Source organism: Salmo salar, chromosome ssa12 (genome assembly GCF_905237065.1).
Source record: "Salmo salar chromosome ssa12, Ssal_v3.1, whole genome shotgun sequence".
Classification (NCBI taxonomy): domain Eukaryota; kingdom Metazoa; phylum Chordata; class Actinopteri; order Salmoniformes; family Salmonidae; genus Salmo; species Salmo salar.
Genome location: NC_059453.1, coordinates 20,680,963 through 20,703,303, shown reverse-complemented (window position 1 = coordinate 20,703,303; position 22,341 = coordinate 20,680,963). Strand labels below are relative to the sequence as shown.

General features: G+C 44.1%; 1 protein-coding gene and 1 pseudogene across 1 annotated transcript in view; one reads left to right on the top strand and one right to left on the bottom strand.

The window, feature by feature from the left end:
- Nucleotides 1–798: 798 nt before the first annotated feature.
- On the bottom strand, nucleotides 799–11,989 carry LOC106593724 (amine sulfotransferase-like; annotated as a pseudogene).
- Nucleotides 11,990–16,880: 4,891 nt separating this feature from the next.
- Nucleotides 16,881–22,341, top strand: part of LOC106593718 (beta-1,3-N-acetylglucosaminyltransferase manic fringe-like) — a 30,309-nt gene continuing 24,848 nt past the window's right edge. The window contains exon 1 of the mRNA XM_045691005.1: nucleotides 16,881–17,818. Coding sequence (XP_045546961.1) covers nucleotides 17,387–17,818 — 432 coding nt within the window. The 5' untranslated portion in view covers nucleotides 16,881–17,386. The remainder of the gene's footprint in view (nucleotides 17,819–22,341) is intronic.

The following is a 22,341-nucleotide window of genomic DNA, read 5'->3' as shown; positions in this document are numbered from 1 at the left end:
CGGGGGTATGTTGACCTCAGGTCTCCCCACTAGAAGACAGAGGTAGGGGGAGCGGGGGTATGTTGACCTCAGGTCTCCCCACTGGAAGACAGAGGTAGGGGGAGCAGGGTTATGTTGACCTCAGGTCTCCCCACTGGAAGACAGAGGTAGGGGGAGCGGGGGTATGTTGACCTCAGGTCTCCCCACTGGAAGACAGAGGTAGGGGGAGCAGGGGTATGTTGACCTCAGGTCTCCCCACTGGAAGACAGAGGTAGGGGGAGCGGGGGTATGTTGACCTCAGGTCTCCCCACTGGAAGACAGAGGTAGGGGGAGCGGGGGTAGGTTGACCTCAGGTCTCCCCACTGGAAGACAGAGGTAGGGGGAGCGGGGTATCTATCAAATAGAGCACCTCTAACTTTGTACAGTACTAATGTAATTAGTAATGCAATTAGTTGTGCAATTTAGTTGTGTGTGTTTCTTGTTTGAAGTTCAATAGTGTAATAATCAGGTTGCTATTCTATTTGTGGTTTTGTGTGATATAGGATTTGTGCAATTTAGTTTTATTTGTGTGTATTTTGTTAGCGATAGGATAATAGTGTAATAATTCAATTCTCTTTTTTATTTGTATTTATATAGTACAATTTGTTTCTATTTGTCTTTGTTCATTCTTTTTAATATTTATGAGTCTTATTTTAGTATTTTTATATTTAATATAGTTTTAAATGTTATAATTATTTATTTGTGTTGTTCCAAATGTCTGAAAAAAAATTAGAGTTAGTGCAGAATGATGCTTTTCTTTTTTTTTGGAGGGGGGGGGGGCTGAAGGGACGCCCAGGGAGCCATACAAGCTAGAACCACCACTGTGTGTGAGCGGATTCTTGCATATGTGTCTGTATCAGCCTTGAAGCTCTGTGATGTCCCAGATGAAGTTGAGAGATAGGTCCTTCATCCTCTCCTGATAGATCTGGTCAAAGCAGTCACTCTGGGCCACCGTCAACGAGTTCTCCCAGTCTCCTATGGTACCTGAGAGACAGAATATATTTTTTTAATTAACCTATTTAACTATACGTTAACTTTATTTAACTAGGCAAGTCAGTTAAGAACAAATTCTTATTTACAATCACGGCCTAGGAACAATGGGTAAACTGCCTTGTTCAGGGGCAGAACAACAGATTTTTACCTTGTCAGCTCAGGGATTCGATCTAGCAACCTTTCGGTTACTGGCCCAATGCGCTAACCTCTAGGCTACCTGCCGATAAAGCTATGCTATAGATAAAGCTATGCTATAGATAAAGCTGTGCTATAGATAAAGCTGTGCTGTAGATAAAGCTGTGCTATAGATAAAGCTGTGCTGTAGATAAAGCTGTGCTGTAGATAAAGCTGTGCTGTAGATAAAGCTGTGCTGTAGATAAAGCTGTGCTGTAGATAAAGATGTGCTGTAGATAAAGATGTGCTGTAGATAAAGCTGTGCTGTAGATAAAGCTGTGCTATAGATAAAGCTGTGCTGTAGATAAAGCTGTGCTGTAGATAAAGCTGTGCTATAGATAAAGCTATGCTATAGATAAAGCTATGCTTGATGTATATAAAGATACATTAAAACTGGAAGGGGGTCTAGGGGGCTCACTTTCTGACTGGAAGTTCTATAAACCTCCTTATTAAATACACCCCCTCTCTTTTCTGCCCCCACCCCCCACGATACCCGTACAAACCTATACTCATGTTTTTCATGTATCAATTTCAACAATAAAGCCTCTAACCATTTCTTATTTTCCTCACCTTTGCGTAGGAACTTCCCCTTGTTCTTGTCTTTGACGTTGTCAGGCAAGAACTCATAGTTGGCCTTGTCATCTTCATATTATTGAAGGTGACTTTCTCCACTATGCTGTCTATATCTCCATCAGACAGGCTCTTCCCGACAAACTCAGCCAGACGCACTACCACCGATCTCAGGGCCTGTTGTTGCAGGACACATGGAAGAAAACCAATATGTCATGGAAATGAACAAAAATATAAACCCACCATTTGTAGTGATGGTCCCATGTTTCATGAGCTGAAATAAAAAAATCCCAGAAATCTTCCATACAAAAAGCTTATTTCTCTCAAATTTTGTGCATACATTTGTTTACATCCCTGTTAGTGAGCATTTATCTTTTGCCAAGATAATCCATCCACCTGACAGGTGTGGCATTTTAAGAAGTTAATTAAACAGCATGATCATTACACAGGTTCACCTTGTGCTGGGGACAATAAAAGGCCACTTTAAAATGTGCAGTTTTGTCACACAGCGCAATGCTATAGATGTCTCAAGCGTTGAGGGAGCCTGCAATTGGCATGGTGACTGCAGGAATGTTCACCAGAGCTGTTTCCAGAGAATTGAATGTTCAATTCTCTACAATAAGCTGCCTCCAATGCCATTTTTGAGAATTTGGCAGCACTTCCAACCGGCCTCACAACTGGGGGGGGGGTACTAAGGAGTATTTCTGTCTGGGCCTTGCTACCAAGTGGGTGGGCCTATGCCCTCCAAGGCTGCACCCCTGCCCAGTCATGTGAAATCCATAGATTAGGGCCTAATGAATTTATTTCAATTGACTGATTTCCTTATAATTGACTGATTTCCTGTAACTCAGTAAAATCTTTTAAATTGTTGCATGTTGCGTTTATATTTTGTTCAGTATATTTGTGATGTGAAAAAAATACCTAAAATATTATTTTTATGCCAGTACCCAGAAACTGGCAATTAGCCAAGTGGGTAGGAGCATTGGGCCAGTAACTGAGGTTACTGAAAGGTTGCTGGATCGAATCTCTGAGCCGACAAGGTAAAAATCTGTTGTTCCGGCCCTGGGCAAGGCAGTTAACCCCAACAACAATTGCTCCCTGGCTGCCGTGGATGTCGATTAAGGCAGCCCCCTGTACCTCTCTGATTCAGAGGGGTTGGGTTAAATGTGGAAGACACATTTCAGTTGAATGCATTATATTGTACAACTAATTGTCACAGTTTCTGTGTTATTTGATTGTTGTTTCCTTAGGTTACCGCTGGAGGGCACCTTTACCCGGTTTTCTAGTTTCCAGGTTACCCTGATTATTACTTATTGGGTTCACTGTGTTTAATTACCTTCTCTGTTCACCTGGTTGCCTTGTTATTTAGGTTCCTCAGTTGGCCTGTATCTTTGCTTAGGTCTCATGTGTTATTAGTGTGCTCTTGTGCGGTTGCCTTGTTTCTGTTAAGACTCTAAGTAAAAGTTCCCTTACCTCTGCTTGCTGTGTTTCTCTGCGTCTGGGTTCGAGCTCATACTAGCATTATTGTTACACTAATTAGCTATCCCCCTTTCCCATAAACACTGTAGATGTTATACCAGTCAAGTTTCAAGTTTATTTAAAATCATCCGAATACTCAGAAAACGACATCTGTTGCACGACTTGTTGCAGTAGTAACAGATGCATCATTGATGTAGGCTACTGTATCTTATAACGGGTCAGTGCAGTGGTGTAGGTATTCATGTGGTACATATAGCGTTAATCAGTGTAAATGTCATGTTACCTTGATCATCTCTTCATAGCTGAGGAACATGATGTTGTATTTGTCCTGGTTGTTGTGCCATCCTCTGACATGGTCGAACCAGCAGCCACCAAGCACTGAAGAGATGGGTTCACATAGGACAGCAGACAGTAAGTGTTAGTCAGTGTGTGTTAGTTATTAATTAACTTACGGTTTTTTATGATACTGTGTTACACTGATGAAGCCAATTTGGCCAAAGAAGTGCCATGTGATGGAGGGAGGGTGATTAGTGGCACTCACTCCATCCACAGAAGAACTTGTCCAGCATCTCGTCATAGTGTTCTGGACTGTCCAGATGCTTCATGAACTTAGAGAAGTGGAAGTAGGACCAGGATGTCCTTAGGGTTCGTGGTCACATAGATGACCTATGGAGGAGATAGGGGAGATATAGTAGTTCCTGCAGTTGAATGACCAAAAGCGCCCTCTAGTGGCTTCATTCATATTTTTGTTGTTTCAAAGTAGATTTGTTTAAAACTACTGTGTGACCCTGATTTAGCCCACTGAAGTAAAAGGTTAACAGTGTGTATGGAGAGAAAGGGTGATATAGGATTAACAGTGTATAGTGTGTATGGAGGAGACAGGAGTGAAATAGGGTTACCAGTGTGTATGGAGGAGACAGGGGTTATATAGGGTTAACAGTGTGCATGGGGGAGACGGGTGATATAGGGTTAACAGTGTGTATGGAGGAGACAGGGGTGATATAGGGTTAACAGTGTGTATGGAGGAGACAGGGGTGATATAGGGTTAACAGTGTGTATGGAGGAGACAGGGGTGATATAGGGTTAACAGTGTGCATGGAGGAGACAGGGGTGATATAGGGTTAACAGAGTGTAGTGTGTATGGAAGAGACAGGAGTGAAATAGAGTTAACAATATGTAGTGTGTATGGAGAGACAGGGGTGATATAGGGTTAACAGTGTGTATGGAGAGACAGCGGTGATATAGGGTTAACCGTGTGTATGGAGAGACAGCGGTGATATAGGGTTAACAGTGTGTATGGAGAGACAGCGGTGATATAGGCTTAACAGTGTGTATGGAGAGATAAAGGTGATATAGACTTAACAGTGTGTATGGAGAGACAGAGGTGATATAGGGTTAACCGTGTGTATGGAGAGACAGCGGTGATATAGGGTTAACCGTGTGTATGGCGAGACAGCGGTGATATAGGCTTAACAGTGTGTATGGAGAGATAAAGGTGATATAGGGTTAACAGTGTGTATGGAGAGATAAAGGTGATATAGGGTTAACAGTGTGAATGGAGAGACAGGGGTTATATAGGGTTAACAGTGTGTAGTGTGTATGGAGGAAACAGGGGTGATATAGGGTTAACAGTGTGTAGTGTGTATGGAGGAAACAGGGGTGATATAGGGTTAACAGTGTGTATGGAGGAAACAGCGGTGATATAAGGTTAGCAGTGTATATGGAGGAGACAGGGGTGATATAGGGTTAACAGTGTGTAGTGTGTATGGAGGAAACAGGGGTGATATAGGGTTAACAGTGTGTATGGAGGAAACAGGGGTGATATAGGGTTAACAGTGTGTATGGAGGAAACAGCGGTGATATAAGGTTAGCAGTGTGTATGGAGGAGACAGGGGTGATATAGGGTTAACAGTGTGTAGTGTGTATGGAGGAAACAGGGGTGATATAGGGTTAACAGTGTGTATGGAGGAAACAGCGGTGATATAAGGTTAGCAGTGTATATGGAGGAGACAGGGGTGATATAGGGTTAACAGTGTGTAGTGTGTATGGAGGAGATAGGAGTGATATAGGGTTAACAGTGTGTAGTGTGTATGGAGGAGATAGGAGTGATATAGGGTTAACAGTGTGTAGTGTGTTAAGAGAGTTTGTGCATATGTCCCTGCAGGTGTTTGTACATTGTAAGTATGTGTATTTCTCTAGCTTTCCCCCTCATTGCTGTGCCTGTCTGACTGAAGGCATAGTACTGTATGTGTAACCATCTATCCCCACTCACTACCATCTAACCCCACTCACAACCATCTAACCCCACTCACTACCATCTAACCACACTCACTATCATCTATCCCCACTCACAACCATCTAACCACACTCACTATCATCTATCCCCACTCACTACCATCTAACCCCACTCACTACCATCTAACCCCACTCACAACCATCTAACCCCACTCACTACCATCTAACCCCACTCACAACCATCTAACCCCACTCACTACCATCTAACCCCACTCACAACCATCTAACCACACTCACTATCATCTATCCCCACTCACTACCATCTAACCCCACTCACTACCATCTAACCCCACTCACAACCATCTAACCCCACTCACTACCATCTAACCCCACTCACAACCATCTAACCCCACTCACTACCATCTAACCCCACTCACAACCATCTAACCCCACTCACTACCATCTAACCACACTCACTATCATCTATCCCCACTCACTACCATCTAACCCCACTCACTACCATCTAACCCCACACACTACCATCTAACCCCACTCACTATCATCTATCCCCACTCACTACCATCTAACCCCACTCACTACCATCTAACCACACTCACTATCATCTATCCCCACTCACTACCATCTAACCCCACTCACTACCATCTAACCCCACTCACTACCATATAACCCCACTCACTACCATCTATCGCCACTCACTACCATCTAACCCCACTCACTACCATCTAACCCCACTCACTACCATCTAACCATACTCACTATCATCTATCCCCACTCACTACCATCTAACCCCACTCACTACCATCTAACCCCACTCACTACCATATAACCCCACTCAATACCATCTAACCCCACTCACTACCATCTAACCCCACTCACTACCATCTAACCCCACTCACTACCATCTAACCACACTCACTATCATCTATCCCCACTCACTACCATCTAACCCCACCCACTACCATCTAACCCCACTCACTACCATATAACCCCACTCACTACCATCTAACCCCACTCACTACCATCTAACCCCACTCACTACCATCTAACCACACTCACTATCATCTATCCCCACTCACTACCATCTAACCCCACCCACTACCATCTAACCCCACTCACTACCATATAACCCCACTCACTACCATCTAACCCCACCCACTACCATCTAACCCCACTCACTACCATATAACCCCACTCACAACCATCTAACCTCACTCACTACCATCTAACCCCACTCACTACCATCTAACCCCACTCACAACCATCTAACCCCACTCACAACCATCTAACCCCACTCACTACCATCTAACCCCACTCACTACCATCTAACCCCACTCACAACCATCTAACCCCACTCACTACCATCTAACCCCACTCACTATCATCTAACCCCACTCACTACCATCTAACCCCAATCACTACCATCTAACCCCACTCACTACCATCTAACCCCACACACTACCATCTAACCCCACTCCCTACCATCTAACCCCACTCACAACCATCTAACCCCACTCACAACCATCTAACCCCACTCACTACCATCTAACCCCACTCACTACCATCTAACCCCACTCACAACCATCTAACACCACTCACTACCATCTAACCCCACTCACAACCAACTAACCACACTCACTACCATCTAACCCCACTCACTACCATCTAACCCCACTCACTACCATCTAACCTCACTCACTACCATCTAACCCCACTCACAACCATCTAACACCACTCACTACCATCTAACCCCACTCACAACCAACTAACCACACTCACTACCATCTAACCCCACTCACTACCATCTAACCCCACTCACTACCATCTAACCCCACTCACTACCATCTAACCTCACTCACTACCATCTAACCCCACTCACAACCATCTAACCTCACTCACTACCATCTAACCCCACTCACTACCATCTAACCACACACACTACCATCTAACCCCACTCACTACCATCTAACTCCACTCACTACCATATAACCCCACTCACTACCATCTAACCCCACTCACAACCATCTAACCCCACTCACTACCATCTAACCCCACTCACAACCATCTAACACCACTCACTACCATCTAACCCCACTCACTACCATCTAACCCCACGCACTACCATCTAACCCCACTCACAACCATCTAACCCCACTCACTACCATCTAACCCCACTCACTACCATCTAACCCCACTCACTACCATCTAACCACACACACTACCATCTAACCCCACTCACTACCATCTAACTCCACTCACTACCATCTAACCCCACTCACTACCATCTAACCCCACTCACAACCATCTAACCCCACTCACTACCATCTAACCCCACTCACAATCATCTAACCCCACTCACTACCATCTAACCCCACTCACTACCATCTAACCCCACTCACTACCATCTAACCCCACTCACAACCATCTAACCCCACTCACTACCATCTAACCCCACTCACTACCATCTAACCTCACTCACTACCATCTAACCCCACTCACTACCATCTAACCTCACTCACTCCCATATAACCCCACTCACTACCATTTAAACCAACTCACTGAAGGCATAATGCTGTATGTGTAACCATCTAACCCCACTCACTACCATCTAACCCCACTCACTACCATCTAACCCCACACACTACCATTTAAACCAACTCACTGAAGGCATAATGCTGTATGTGTAACCATCTAACCCCACTCACTACCATATAACACCACTCACTACCATCTAACCCCACTCACTACCATCTAACCCCACTCACTATCATCTAACCACACTCACTACCATCTAACCTCACTCACTACCATCTAACCCCACTCACTACCATATAACACCACTCACTACCATCTAACCCCACTCACTACCATCTAACCCCACTCACTATCATCTAACCACACTCACTACCATCTAACCCCACTCACTAGCATCTAACCCCACTCACTACCATTTAAACCAACTCACTGAAGGCATAATGCTGTATGTGTAACCATCTAACCCCACTCACTACCATATAACCCCACTCACTACCATCTAACCCCACTCACTACCATCTAACCCCACTCACTATTATCTAACCACACTCACTACCATCTAACCCCACTCACTACCATTTAAACCAACTCACTGAAGGCATAATGCTGTATGTGTAACCATCTAACCCCACTCACTACCATCTAACCCCACTCACTACCATTTAAACCAACTCACTGAAGGCATAATGCTGTATGTGTAACCATCTAACCCCACTCACTACCATCTAACCCCACTCACTACCATTTAAACCAACTCACTGAAGGCATAATGCTGTATGTGTAACCATCTAACCCCACTCACTACCATCTAACCCCACTCACTACCATTTAAACCAACTCACTGAAGGCATAATGCTGTATGTGTAACCATCTAACCCCACTCACTACCATTTAAACCAACTCACTGAAGGCATAATGCTGTATGTGTAACCATCTAACCCCACTCACTTTGGCCTTCTTCTTCTGCAGGCCCCTGGGCATAAGATGCTGGTGTAGATGGGAGCAGAAGAGGCGTGGAGAGGGCCTCTCTGTGTAGGTCCTCCCCTTCTCCAGGATCTCCAGCCAGGGCATCCTCACAAAGGTGATCTGGTTAGCCTCCTCTGGGAAATCATCCTCAAACATCAGGGTGATGATACGCTGGGTCCATACTGTACCTGGGAAAGGAGGGGGAGGGAGAGAGAGAGAGCACGAGAGTGAGAGAGAAAGGTGGCAGTGAAGGTGAATGAAGTTTGTCCCCCAAAACATAGAGAGAGGGAGTAAAGAACAGCAGGTCCTGAAGAGCTAACCACACCTCACAGGTTCTGTCAATAAGGCCGCTGTCCAAGGTACCACCCCTTTGTCCAATATTACACTGACCTTACATACATGAGCACAGGTAACACAGATAACTAGTAGATAGGCTATATACTATAGCCATGTACAGTATATTATAGTAGTTAAGATAATGTGGCATATTTATTTAACCTTTATTTAACTAGGCAAGTCAGTTAAGAACATATTATTATTTACAATAACAGCCTAGGAACAGTGGGTTAACTGCCTTGTTCAGGGGCAGAACTACAGATTTTTACCTTGTCAGCTCAGTGATTCGATCTAGCAACCTTCCGGTTACTAGTCCAACACTCTGACCACTAGGCTACCTGCCGCCCAATATACCACGGCTAAGGGCTGTTCTTAGGCACAACGCAATACTTAGCCATGGTATACTGGTCTAATATCCCCTGAGATGCCCTATTGCTATTATAAACTGGTTACCAATGTAATTATGAAAATACATGTTCTGTCATACCCATTCAGGGCTCGAATCACCCAGTTTATAATTAGACTTATAACAGGTTATCAGACTAATAACTAGATAGGTACATGGCTACTCTCAAGATCTATGTGTCCTAAGGGCAAGAACTGTACATTTTAATCACAACAGGTTATAGCACAGATAAATATAGGCCATATATCTCTTAAGAGTAGTCATAGTTCAGACAGGAAACACCACGTATTTGTTGAACCATTTAGTAGATAAATTACAGGATATGCAGTAAGTTGTCTTGGCGTTAGGCTCTCCGCCTTCGGGTTAGCTCACCGCCAGCGCGCGCATCATGTTAAGATGATAATAAATACAGGCAGTGAGCAAGGAACGCTGTATCAATCCCCCCGCAGGAAGGAAACCCAGAACCTAACAGGTGGTGGCTGGGGTGGTGGCTGGGGTGGTGGGCGGTGCTAGAAAAGGCTATCCAGCACCCAACAGCAGTAGAGGCAGCAGAGCATGAGTGAGTAAAACTGATCAGCTAAGTAGACCGCCATATTAAGGTAGGAAGTGTTTGTAGAATATGACTGATGCAACGTCGCTGATGCACGGCTGAAGCCAATACAAGGGTTCCCTGTATGAACTAGCGCTGCGCTTGATTATACAGTGTTCCTGCTTTTCCCTGTGGCTCAGAGGTAACCTCTTGTTCCTAACTCAAACCTGATGCCATGCTGGAGGAACATATGGGCTTCTGTACTTGCTAAAATACCAAAATAAAAAACAAAAACAGATATGTGTGTCTCGCAGGCTATGTGTTTGTGTGTATGAGTGCGTGCCTGTGTCTGCGTGTTCATGTCTGTGTCCATGTGTGTTGTTGTAACCAATATCATATTGTCAGTCCAAAGGAAATATGGCTGTTTGCAGCATTTTGGCCTCTAGCCAAGACTAACTATTCACAATCCTTCAGAGTGAGAGAGCAGACCTGCTGGTCTAGACACTGGGCAATATAGAGAGTGAGAAGGAGAGGGGTAGAGAGAAGGAGAGATTGAGATGGAGAGAGCGAGATGGAGAGAGCGAGAAGGAGAGAGGAAGAAAGAGAGAGAGAGAGAAAGAGAGAGATAGAGAGGGAGAGAGAAGGAGAGAGGGAGATAGAGAGAGATAGATAGATAGATAGAGAGAGAGAAAGAAAGAAAGAAAGAAAGAAAGAAAGAAAGAAAGAAAGAAAGAAAGAAAGAAAGAAAGAAAGAAAGAAAGAAAGGAAGAAAGGAAGAAAGGAAGAGAGTAGAAAGGGATATACTGTAAATGTCCATTTTGGTACAGTTTGTTGTCAAAGCAAGGCAAACTTTAACCAATATGCTTGAGATGAAATAGCCTACCACAAATTGTTATATTATTATAATTGTTGTTGTTATATGTATTATGGATCCCCATTAGCTGCTGTCTTGGCAGCAGCTACTCTTCCTGGGGTCCAAACAAGATTAAGACATTTACATCACAATTTAAAAAAAAAATAAAACGACATAATACAACAAACACATTATTACACCACTACTCTACCACTACATATCTACACTGCAACATTTATAATACCACAATATGCAGAGTCTGTTCTGGACTTGGAGGATGTGAAGAGACCCCTGGTGGCATGTCTTGTGGGGAATGCCCGACTCTACCTGGATCATGTTGGAGAGGCTTCCATTAGACAGGTAACTCTCGAACCACTATAAAGCAGAGGACGTAAAGCCATAACACATGTTTGTCAGCAGCCGAGTATGATTGATAATGTCAAAAGCTGCACTGAAGTCAATCAAAACAGCTCCCACAATCTCCTTATTGTCAATTTCTTTCAGCCAATCATCATTTGTGTAAGTGCCGTGTACATTTTCCCTATAAGAATGCTGAAAGTCAGCTGTTAATGTGTTTACTGCGAACGTTGGCTTATTCATGCTTTAATTACAACCTACTCAGTTTGTAATAGATGTTCAAGCACCAGTCATGTTTATCATTCCTCTGTAGCTACTGTCAGTGTGAAAGTAATACTTTTCAATCATTTACTCACCTGATTTGGGGAAAGTGACAAGGAAAACATCACTGTCCTTGATCTCAAAGTGTTCCAAGCTGTCAATATATTCAGTGGTTAATTCCTGCGTCAGCCACGGGAAACACCTGGCCTTTATACGTAAACAACTGCTCACCGAGAAGCTTCTACCCTTGTTGAGCCATTTAACAAACAAAACGGTAACGGAAAATGGGAAATGAGGGGAAAAACAGCTGAAACCAATTGTGGTCAATAGGAAAAGGAGAGTGATGGGAGGTGGCCGAGGACGTTTTCTAAGAATTAGATTCGATTTTATAAGTGAAGTTACGTAAACCGTGTCAAATTTTAGTTTACGGGTTAATGAGAGTCGGCTTCTTCAGTTAACCTTTGTACAGTTGCATTGTCCTGTTGTAACTCTACGGTATTGGCCTCACTTTTATTCATATGGAGTTTGTTTACAAAGATAATACATTCACTGATCGTATGTCTCTTGTAAAACACTTTTTAAATTAAGCTGGTCTGGTCTGCCCTTTTATGTAAGGGGGTTGAATGAAAAAAGAAATAGCAATCTGTTTGCCCAAATAGGCTAGTCATTTTGTAGCTGTTGCTGGCTGAGCAATAGACTACATGTATTATGTCGTTGTGGCTATGACCTTTTGAACTTCCAGTGGACAAGGGAATTCTAAACCTCGAACAGAGTTGGCAAAGCACTGTAAATTATTCAAGTCATTCCACATCTCTCCTCTTTCAATTCACTTCCATCAGGAATGGAGGGATGGAAGGATGAAGGGATGATTGTAGATCCATCCATTTATGTGGTTTTAGTCACAACTGGAGGGTTGATTGGTGATTGGCATGTTATTGGTCATTGATCTAAGAACCATGTCATCAAGTGGACGTGTCAAAGACACCCCAGGGGATAGGCTGTCAACAAGCAGGATCGGTCGATTCGATTGGTTTAGAAATTGACATGCTCACACTAGATAAACATGTGTCTTGTACTGTGTGTGTGTGAGTAAGTGAGTGCCTCATTTACAGTAGAATGAATGACTGTATTGAGCCTAAGTGTATCTTGGTTCCCGAGAGTGTCTCGTAAAGCATTCTCTCTCTCTCTCTCTCTCTCTCTCTCTCTCTCTCTCTCTCTCTCTCTCTCTCTCTTCCTAGCTCTCTCAAACACACAGGCACACACAGATGCACACACTTTCTCTTTCTCGCTCTCTTTTTTTCTAAATTATTGTACTATACTGCCATCTTCTGTAAGATCTCGGAAAGACACAAAATTACAAATGAACGAGTCAATTACCATTAGGCAATTTAACTTGGATTATAATTAAATTCACGTGAACCAAGTGCTGTCGATTCAGATTACTGTAAGAGAAGAGACTTGTTATCAACACCCAGTCACTTATTACTGTGTGTGTGTGTGTGTGTGTGTGTGTGTGTGTGTGTGTGTGTGTGTGTGTGTGTGTGTGTTACTGGCTAGATCACATGTCCATAGACAATACCTTGGTGTTCTTAATGATATATGATGGGTAGCAGTGAAGAGGATGAAAAACAAGCCTTAATATAATTGATTTGCAGTCTGACCGTGGGTGAACTCCTGTACTTAATCATCTGAATGCTCCAGTGTCTGGAATAATGTGAACCTATTTTACCACCAGCTGTCAAGGAGCAGCTACTTTCAACTGAAAATCCACTGGACTCTAACCCAGTCATACAGGTCACCTGTTCAGGTACCCAGTCATACAGGTCACCTGTTCAGGTACCCAGTCATACAGGTCACCTGTTCAGGTACCCAGTCATACAGGTCACCTGTTCAGGTACCCAGTCATACAGGTCACCTGTTCAGGTACACAGTCATATAGGTCACCTGTTCAGGTACCCAGTCATATAGGTCACCTGTTCAGGTACCCAGTCATATAGTTCACCTGTTCAGGTACACAGTCATATAGGTCACCTGTTGAGGTATCCAGTCATACAGGTCACCTGTTCAGGTACCCAGTCATATAGGTCACCTGTTCAGGTATCCAGTCATATAGGTCACCTGTTCAGGTATCCAGTCATATAGGTCACCTGTTCAGGTATCCAGTCATACAGGTCACCTGTTCAGGTATCCAGTCATACAGGTCACCTGTTCAGGTATCCAGTCATATAGGTCACCTGTTCAGGTATCCAGTCATATAGGTCACCTGTTCAGGTACCCAGTCATACAGGTCACCTGTTCAGGTATCCAGTCATATAGGTCACCTGTTCAGGTATCCAGTCATATAGGTCACCTGTTCAGGTATCCAGTCATATAGGTCACCTGTTCAGGTATCCAGTCATACAGGTCGCCTGTTCAGGTATCCAGTCATATAGGTCACCTGTTCAGGTATCCAGTCATATAGGTCACCTGTTCAGGCATGTGGTCTTACCTTAATGTAAGGTGATACACACACCTACATACACACATAACGTTGGAGGATCATGTGACGGACAAGATGGTGTGTGTGTGTGTGTGTGTGTGTGTGTGTGTGTGCGTGTGTGTGTGTGTGTGTGTGTGTGTGTGTGCGCATGCGTGCGTTCAGGTGGAGGGTTGGAGGTGAAGAGGTGGATTGTCAGGTACTTAAGATTTGACCTGACCCCCCCCATCGCTTAGCTCTCTCTTTCACTCTATCTACCCTCTAATTTCCCCCCTTCAGCCCAGCCTCATTGCTCTGTATTCAGGGTCAGATGACCATGTCTCCCTTGAGTGATGGAGGTATTTGATGGCACCTACGAGCCCCGAAAGTGCACTGCACTTAAACAAGAAATGAAGCTTTTTGTTATTTGAATGATTGTGTAAAAGTCACATCAGTTAATTTGTGCAGATCTTTGAATTGCCTGGCTTGACCTAAATGGCTATATAGGATGGGAGCTCATCCATAGCTTAGTCTTATACATTTACATACTACTGTAAATTGGCTTCATGGGTATCAGACCATTTGTAGTGTATGGGATGTGAATGTGACTCTGTAGCCTGCACTGCTGTAAGTGCATTTTAAAGTGTATAAAGAGTTCTTTATTCATTTCTATGGTAAAGGACTTGTAGGATAAACCTCTTTTATGTATCTCCAATAAAAAGCCACACTTGAACACAGTCTAATCCCCTGTCTGGCCTGCGTCCCAAATGGCACCCTATTCTCTATTTAGTGCGCTACTTTTTACCAGGGGGCCTATAGGAAACAAGGTGCCATTTGGGATGCATCCTTGGTCCTCTGTATAGATTGGGGCCGAGATACAAAGCCCCGCTAAAAGGCTCCCTTGACTCTCTGGGTCTTTGTTCAAAGTGGAGAGCAATGTACTTGCTGTTTTAAAAGGGCCTTTTCAGCTAGGCCGTAAACCGATCCTGGGCCTTGCCTAGCTGGGGTGTGCCCAGGACGTCTAGGGTTTACCTGGGGGACCAAGCGGGTGGATGTGGGATTGGGTGGAGGGGAGGGGATGGAGGAGAAAGAAAGAGAGCGGGGGATGTGGGACTGGAGGGAGGGAGGTGGAGAGGTGGAGGAGAAAGAGAGAGAGAGAGAAAGGCAGCTGGTCAGTAGGAGTGAAGGGAGGGATGGAGGGATGGATGGTAAGAAGAGAAGGCTGAGAAAGGACAAACAAACAAAGGTGCGGATGAGGGTTGCGCGTTTGTCCCCTCTCGTTGATTCTCTGGTGAATTAATTGTATCAACCTCTTTCTCTTTCCTTTATCGACCTCTCTTTCTCTTTTTTATCAAACGCTGTCCCTGAAAGGGGAGGATAGCCTATATAGTGTATGCAAAGACAAGAACGAGCCTAAAGTAATGTGATGCTTACTGGGATACAGACAGTGTTGTGTCAATACTCTACAAGCAAAAATATTGCATACAAGACTGTAAAACTGAATATTAGCCTAAAGCGGAATCTGATTTGGAGCCAAAGGTCCAGAGTTTTGCCTGGGGCAAGTCACAACTCCCCACCCTATGAACACTTCTGAGAACCCCCACATCTCTCCCACCGCAATTAAAACGAGCTTGATCTGCGACAGGCCTTTCCTGATTGACTGTGGCCTATGCAGTGATTAGGCCCTACTGCACGCCATAATTAAGGCTCTAATTGGCAACGCTTGGGGAACATGATGTGGGCAATGGGCATGCATGATGATTGATAATTCATAAAATCCATCTCTGGTGTGATGACATTCATTAACCTCTACTAGCCTATGTGCTTCTCTCTCTCTGCATAAATGAACCCCTCTAGCCTCTGCCAAGTCCTTATCAGTCTCGACTATTCATTTAGTCATACTTCAGATCAAGCCCCTGCACGCTATGCAGTTGTCTTGCTGCTTCCTTCCCCCACATCTACAGATGAAGGCTCCATCACAAATAGAATCCTTTCCCCTACATAGTGCCCTACATTCGCCCAGAGCCCTATGGCCCTGGCCAAAAATAGTGCACTAGGGAATAGGGTGCCATTTGGGAGGCGGCGGGAGAATTATTTGGGCATTGCCAATAACAGTTAAGCTCCTAGTCATGTCAGAAATGGACAGAACCTGTTGAGGATTAACCCGTAAACAGTCTGGGCTTTTGTGCCACATGCAAGAACTCATCTCTGGCGCGAGACTCTCTCCCTGGAGAGAAAGAGAGTGAGAGAGAGAGGGAAGATTAGATGGGTTTTTACAATGAATGTTCTCATTCCTAAAATAGCCCACCCTATTGCTTGTCTGACCGGTAGTGTCTCATCAGTTTCAAAAGCTGTTGGGAATTGTCTTTTCTATTTTACAATGTCGTTTTGGGGGGGATTCTTTAAAATGGTGAGTCAAAGCCTATGGATGGAGTCTCTGGCAGATGTGCACTAACTAGTGGAAGTGTCACTAAAACGTTATTATTCATCAAACGTTATGTTACTTTCTGTTACAAATACAATGTCAAAATTGGTAAATGGATTAAAACAATAAAAACTTTACTAAATCCCAACGGGATTTAAATTGTTCTCTCTACTGTTAATTTGTCATTCAAATTACGCACGGTGCCTTTACCGAAGGGAAGAGGCGGACTGATTGCAGTGGTGAGGGAACGAATGACACATATCTCCTCCCTTCCGCTGGCGCTGAAACTCCAGGGAGAAGTGACAGGTAGGAAGACCGTTGTGTAGCTACCAGACCAGACAGACTCAGATTGACAAAAATGTCAAACTCATGATAGAAAATGGTTCACAGTAAAGTCGACAGTTGGTGAGAGAGACAGTTATAAAAGTTTTGATGGGAAGTTGCCGGAGAAATGCATATTAGTTTGAGAATACACTTTACAACTTCGATGTGGATCATTTTATATTTAAGGTCACAATGAGTGGACAGCAAACTTTTTAAAACTTAAAATTGTCATAACAAAAAGGAATTTATAGCCCATATAAAATACGTGGGGCAGTGTGAGAATGATTTGTCAACGGAAGGCGCTTGTCATCGGAGGATGATCACTAAATTAGATCAGAATACATTACAGTAGGAAGTTGAGGATGTGTTCAACAGGTCGAGACATAATACTCCCTTGATCACATCCACTTTCTGTCTGCTTCAAATGAAATAGCCTACAATCTCAGTTTATCATGCATAGAAGGAGGATGCTTCGGGCACTACCTGTTTTTATATTAATGTTCTTCATCGTTTTAATCGTGGACTTTCAACTAAGGACGCGGAATCTCCACAAACTCAATTCTATTCACAATCCGTCCGGGGGAAACTTACTGCGCTCGATTCAAGAGGCGCCTCTCTCCCCGGCAAAGGAGCCACCAAAGCCGGCCAAGTTTCCACGACAACCCGCCGCTGTCTCTACTATGAACCAGACTGTTGGTGGCTTACAAGCGGAGATACAGAGAAGGAGAGACAAGTTGAGGGCTTTGGAACAGAGAAGGGTTGTCGTCACTCCATCCCTGTTGAGGTTAACGGACATCTTCCTCGCGGTGAAGAGCACCGGGAGGTTCCACGGCACGCGCCTCTCTCTCCTCCTCGAGACATGGATCTCCAAGACCAAGGAGCACGTGAGTGTGATTGATTGGTCCAGCACGTATTCATCAACGTTTTTTAAATGTTACCTAATGTTATAGGGTACTTTGACCAGGGACCATTCAATTATCAAGTAACATTGAACTTTTTTGGGATAAAGTAGCCTACAAATGTCAAGAATACTCATATCACTGTCTTTTTTGCTTTACTGTAGGCCTTGTTCAGAGTAATTTTATTGCAATAACCTTGATATCACTGATTAGTGACATGGGATAACCAATAGCCTCAACAGTCCCCTTATTCACAGTTATTACATGGCAGATGCACAGTGGTAACATGGGAATAGGTCCACAGTTATTACATGGTAGGTGCACAGTGGTAACATGGGAATAGGTCTACAGTTATTACATGGCAGGTGCACAGTGGTAACATGGGAATAGGTCTACAGTTATTACATGGCAGGTGCACAGTGGTAACATGAGAATAGGTCTACAGTTATTACATGGTAGGTGCACAGTGGTAACATGAGAATAGATCTACAGTTATTACATGGCAGGTGCACAGTGGTAACATGGGAATAGGTCTACAGTTATTACATGGTAGGTGCACAGTGGTAACATGGGAATAGGTCTACAGTTATTACATGGCAGGTGCACAGTGGTAACATGAGAATAGGTCTACAGTTATTACATGGCAGGTGCACAGTGGTAACATGGGAATAGGTCTACAGTTATTACATGGCAGGTGCACAGTGGTAACATGGGAATAGGTCTACAGTTATTACATGGCAGGTGCACAGTGGTAACATGGGAATAGGTCTACAGTTATTACATGGCAGGTGCACAGTGGTAACATGAGAATAGGTCTACAGTTATTACATGGTAGGTGCACAGTGGTAACATGAGAATAGATCTACAGTTATTACATGGCAGGTGCACAGTGGTAACATGGGAATAGGTCTACAGTTATTACATGGCAGGTGCACAGTGGTAACATGAGAATAGGTCTACAGTTATTACATGGTAGGTGCACAGTGGTAACATGAGAATAGATCTACAGTTATTACATGGCAGGTGCACAGTGGTAACATGGGAATAGGTCTACAGTTATTACATGGTAGGTGCACAGTGGTAACATGGGAATAGGTCTACAGTTATTACATGGCAGGTGCACAGTGGTAACATGGGAATAGGTCTACAGTTATTACATGGCAGGTGCACAGTGGTAACATGGGAATAGGTCTACAGTTATTACATGGCAGGTGCACAGTGGTAACATGAGAATAGGTCTACAGTTATTACATGGTAGGTGCACAGTGGTAACATGGGAATAGGTCTACAGTTATTACATGGCAGGTGCACAGTGGTAACATGAGAATAGGTCTACAGTTATTACATGGTAGGTGCACAGTGGTAACATGAGAATAGGTCTACAGTTATTACATGGCAGGTGCACAGTGGTAACATGAGAATAGGTCTACAGTTATTACATGGCAGGTGCACAGTGGTAACATGGGAATAGGTCTACAGTTATTACATGGCAGGTGCACAGTGGTAACATGAGAATAGGTCTACAGTTATTACATGGCAGGTGCACAGTGGTAACATGAGAATAGGTCTACAGTTATTACATGGTAGGTAACCTAACCTACACAGTTATTGTTCAGTTCTTAGGGCTGGAGGGCCTGTTGATTGAGAAACACCTAATTTATTCACTATGGCCCAACTCTGCTGGTCCTCTTCCTGTTTTGAACAGTCATGTTCTTTACAGAACAAAGCAGCACTTCCTACTTCACTACTTTCTACACTGAGTCAACATGACTGGGGATTTTGACTATCAGACTGTGTCAGAGTTATAGTGAAGCATATGTGAGGAGTAGTCTAGTAGTCCCATTGCTGTCGTGTTAGGTTTGGCTGTATAGTAGGGGTAGCAAATTACACACACACACACACACACACACACACACACACACACACACACACACACACACACACACACACACACACACACACACACACACACACACACACACACACACACACACACACACGCGTATTAGGACATAACTCTTTTGGAAGACCCTATCTTCCTAGGTCCTATCTTGAAGTGGCTTGTCAAAGCGAAATCCCAACAAGCATCTAACAATGTCACACTTCTAGAAGAAGTGTTTGAGATGACTGTTGGAAGCTGTGTTTGTGTGAAATGACTGCCAAGCAGATATACATGGGGTACTTTGTATTGTAAAAGTTGTAGAACACATACTTCATTGGCAGTTGGCACTTATCATTCCATTTTTGTTTCCCATAGACAATGATAGTGTTCCCAATACATGTTTTCAAAGCATTTGTTTACCCATGTACCTGTTCCTCAAAATATGAGGCACATTTTGTACGTGCCTTTTCTCTGAAGAAGTATGCAAATGTCAGCGATTTCTTCAGGTGATATAAAAGTCTTTATACTTTCTCATCAGCCAGTGATTCAGATGGACAGACAGGGTGACTCGTGGTTTCGTCCTCAGCAGATGTTAACTTTAGTCTTAGTTTTAGAGAAGTGAAATCATCAGCTCTCTCTCTCTCTCTCTCTCTCTCTCTCTCTCTCTCTCTCTCTCCCCCCGTCTCTCTCTTCAGCTGAGAGTCAGAAAGGAAGCTCTGTAGAACCTCAGAGGAAATGTTTTCCCTCCAACAGTGTTGCCATGGCTACTATCTACAGATGATGTGTATATAGTCTAATGTTGCTTATTTTCATTTCTTACAAGTGGAACGTTAACGTAAAGATTCTGGCTATTTGCTTTTCTCGACCCTAACATACATGCACACACGCGCACACACACACGGTGCGCGCGCACACACACACACAGTTCTATGTTCTCTTCATAGACTTCCTGTTCTCAGATCAGTTTCCGTTTCAACATTGTTGCTCTGCGGCTGTGGCGTCACCCTGGCACAGAGAGCAAACACACAGACACACACAGCATCCTGTAGTAGTGTTGTATGTGTGTGTGTTGTGTGTGTGTGTGTGTGTGTGTGTGTGTGTGTGTGTGTGTGTGTGTGTGTGTGTGTGTGTGTGTGTGTGTGTGTGTGTGTGTGTGTGTGTGTGTGTGTGTGTGTGTGTGTGGGCCTCTGCCACAACACAAAAGATAAACCATGTACTCCTGTCCATACTCCATTAGAAGAGACAGAAGATTGAAAGTCACAGTAGTACACTGATACAGGACCCAGCTGCATTACACTCTATAGGAGAGAAATCTATCCAGCTATGTTTTACAGCATGAGTAAAAGAGACAGATGTATCCTCCCTCTCTCTCTCTCTCTCTCTCTCTCTCTCTCTCTCTCTCTCTCTCTCTCTCTCTCTCTCTCTCTCTCTCTTTCTCCCCCAGTCAACTCCCACTGTCTAGTTTACGAGACACTGCCAGCCCCCACTCAGCCATCTTGGCTCTTCAGCCTCTTTAGCCCAGGCAGAATGATAGGGGCCTAACGGACATTATGGAGCCGTGGTGCTGGTGCAGTTGCCTGAATTATGACTGTCAGGGAGGAAACTAATGACACAGGGCCTCTGGGTCCTGAGTCAAGCAGCGCCTCTTTTGGTTCCATCACCAGGGAATCGATCTGTGAATTACTCCTCCTTTGAACGAGTGATGGGATGGAGGGATGCGGAGGAGAAGAAAGAAAAATACCCACAGGGGGCTAGGGGGAGGAGAGGAAGAGGAGGGCTATAAAATGGCTGAAGGGAAGATTTAGAGGTAGCTTTACTCGATATGAGAGGTAGAGGGAGGCTGTACTGTTGTTTCAATGGAGATAGATGGAGTGCAGATCACATGGGTGTGTGTGTGTGTGTGTGTGTGTGTGTGTGTGTGTGTGTGTGTGTGTGTGTGTGTGTGTGCCTGCCCACGGCTTTACATTAACCTAAGTGATCGCCTTAATAGCTTTAGTGCACTAGATGAACTGCATGTATCTATCATAGAGCCCTGTCTTCCCACTACAACACACACACACACACACACACACACACACACACACACACACACACACACACACACACACACACACACACACACACACACACACACACACACACACACACACACACAGAGAATGAGAGAGAAGGAGAGAGAGAGAGATATAGACAGGAGGAGAGGAGCTGCTCTATTATATTACACACCGTGGTGAATTACACCCCGTAAAACACTGTTTTATCCACCCAGAGGCTGCTCTATTATATTACGCACCGTGGTGAATTACACCCCGTAAAACACTGTTTTATCCACCCAGAGGCTGCTCTATTATATTACGCACCGTGGTGAATTACACCCCGTAAAACACTGTTTTATCCACCCAGAGGCTGCTCTATTATATTACGCACCGTGGTGAATTACACCCCGTAAAACACTGTTTTATCCACCCAGAGGGTGCTCTATTATATTACACACCGTGGTGAATTACACCCCGTAAAACACTGTTTTATCCACCCAGAGGGTGCTCTATTATATTACTCCGTGGTGAATTACATCCCATAAAACACTGTTTTATCCACCCAGAGGCTGCTCTATTACATTACACAC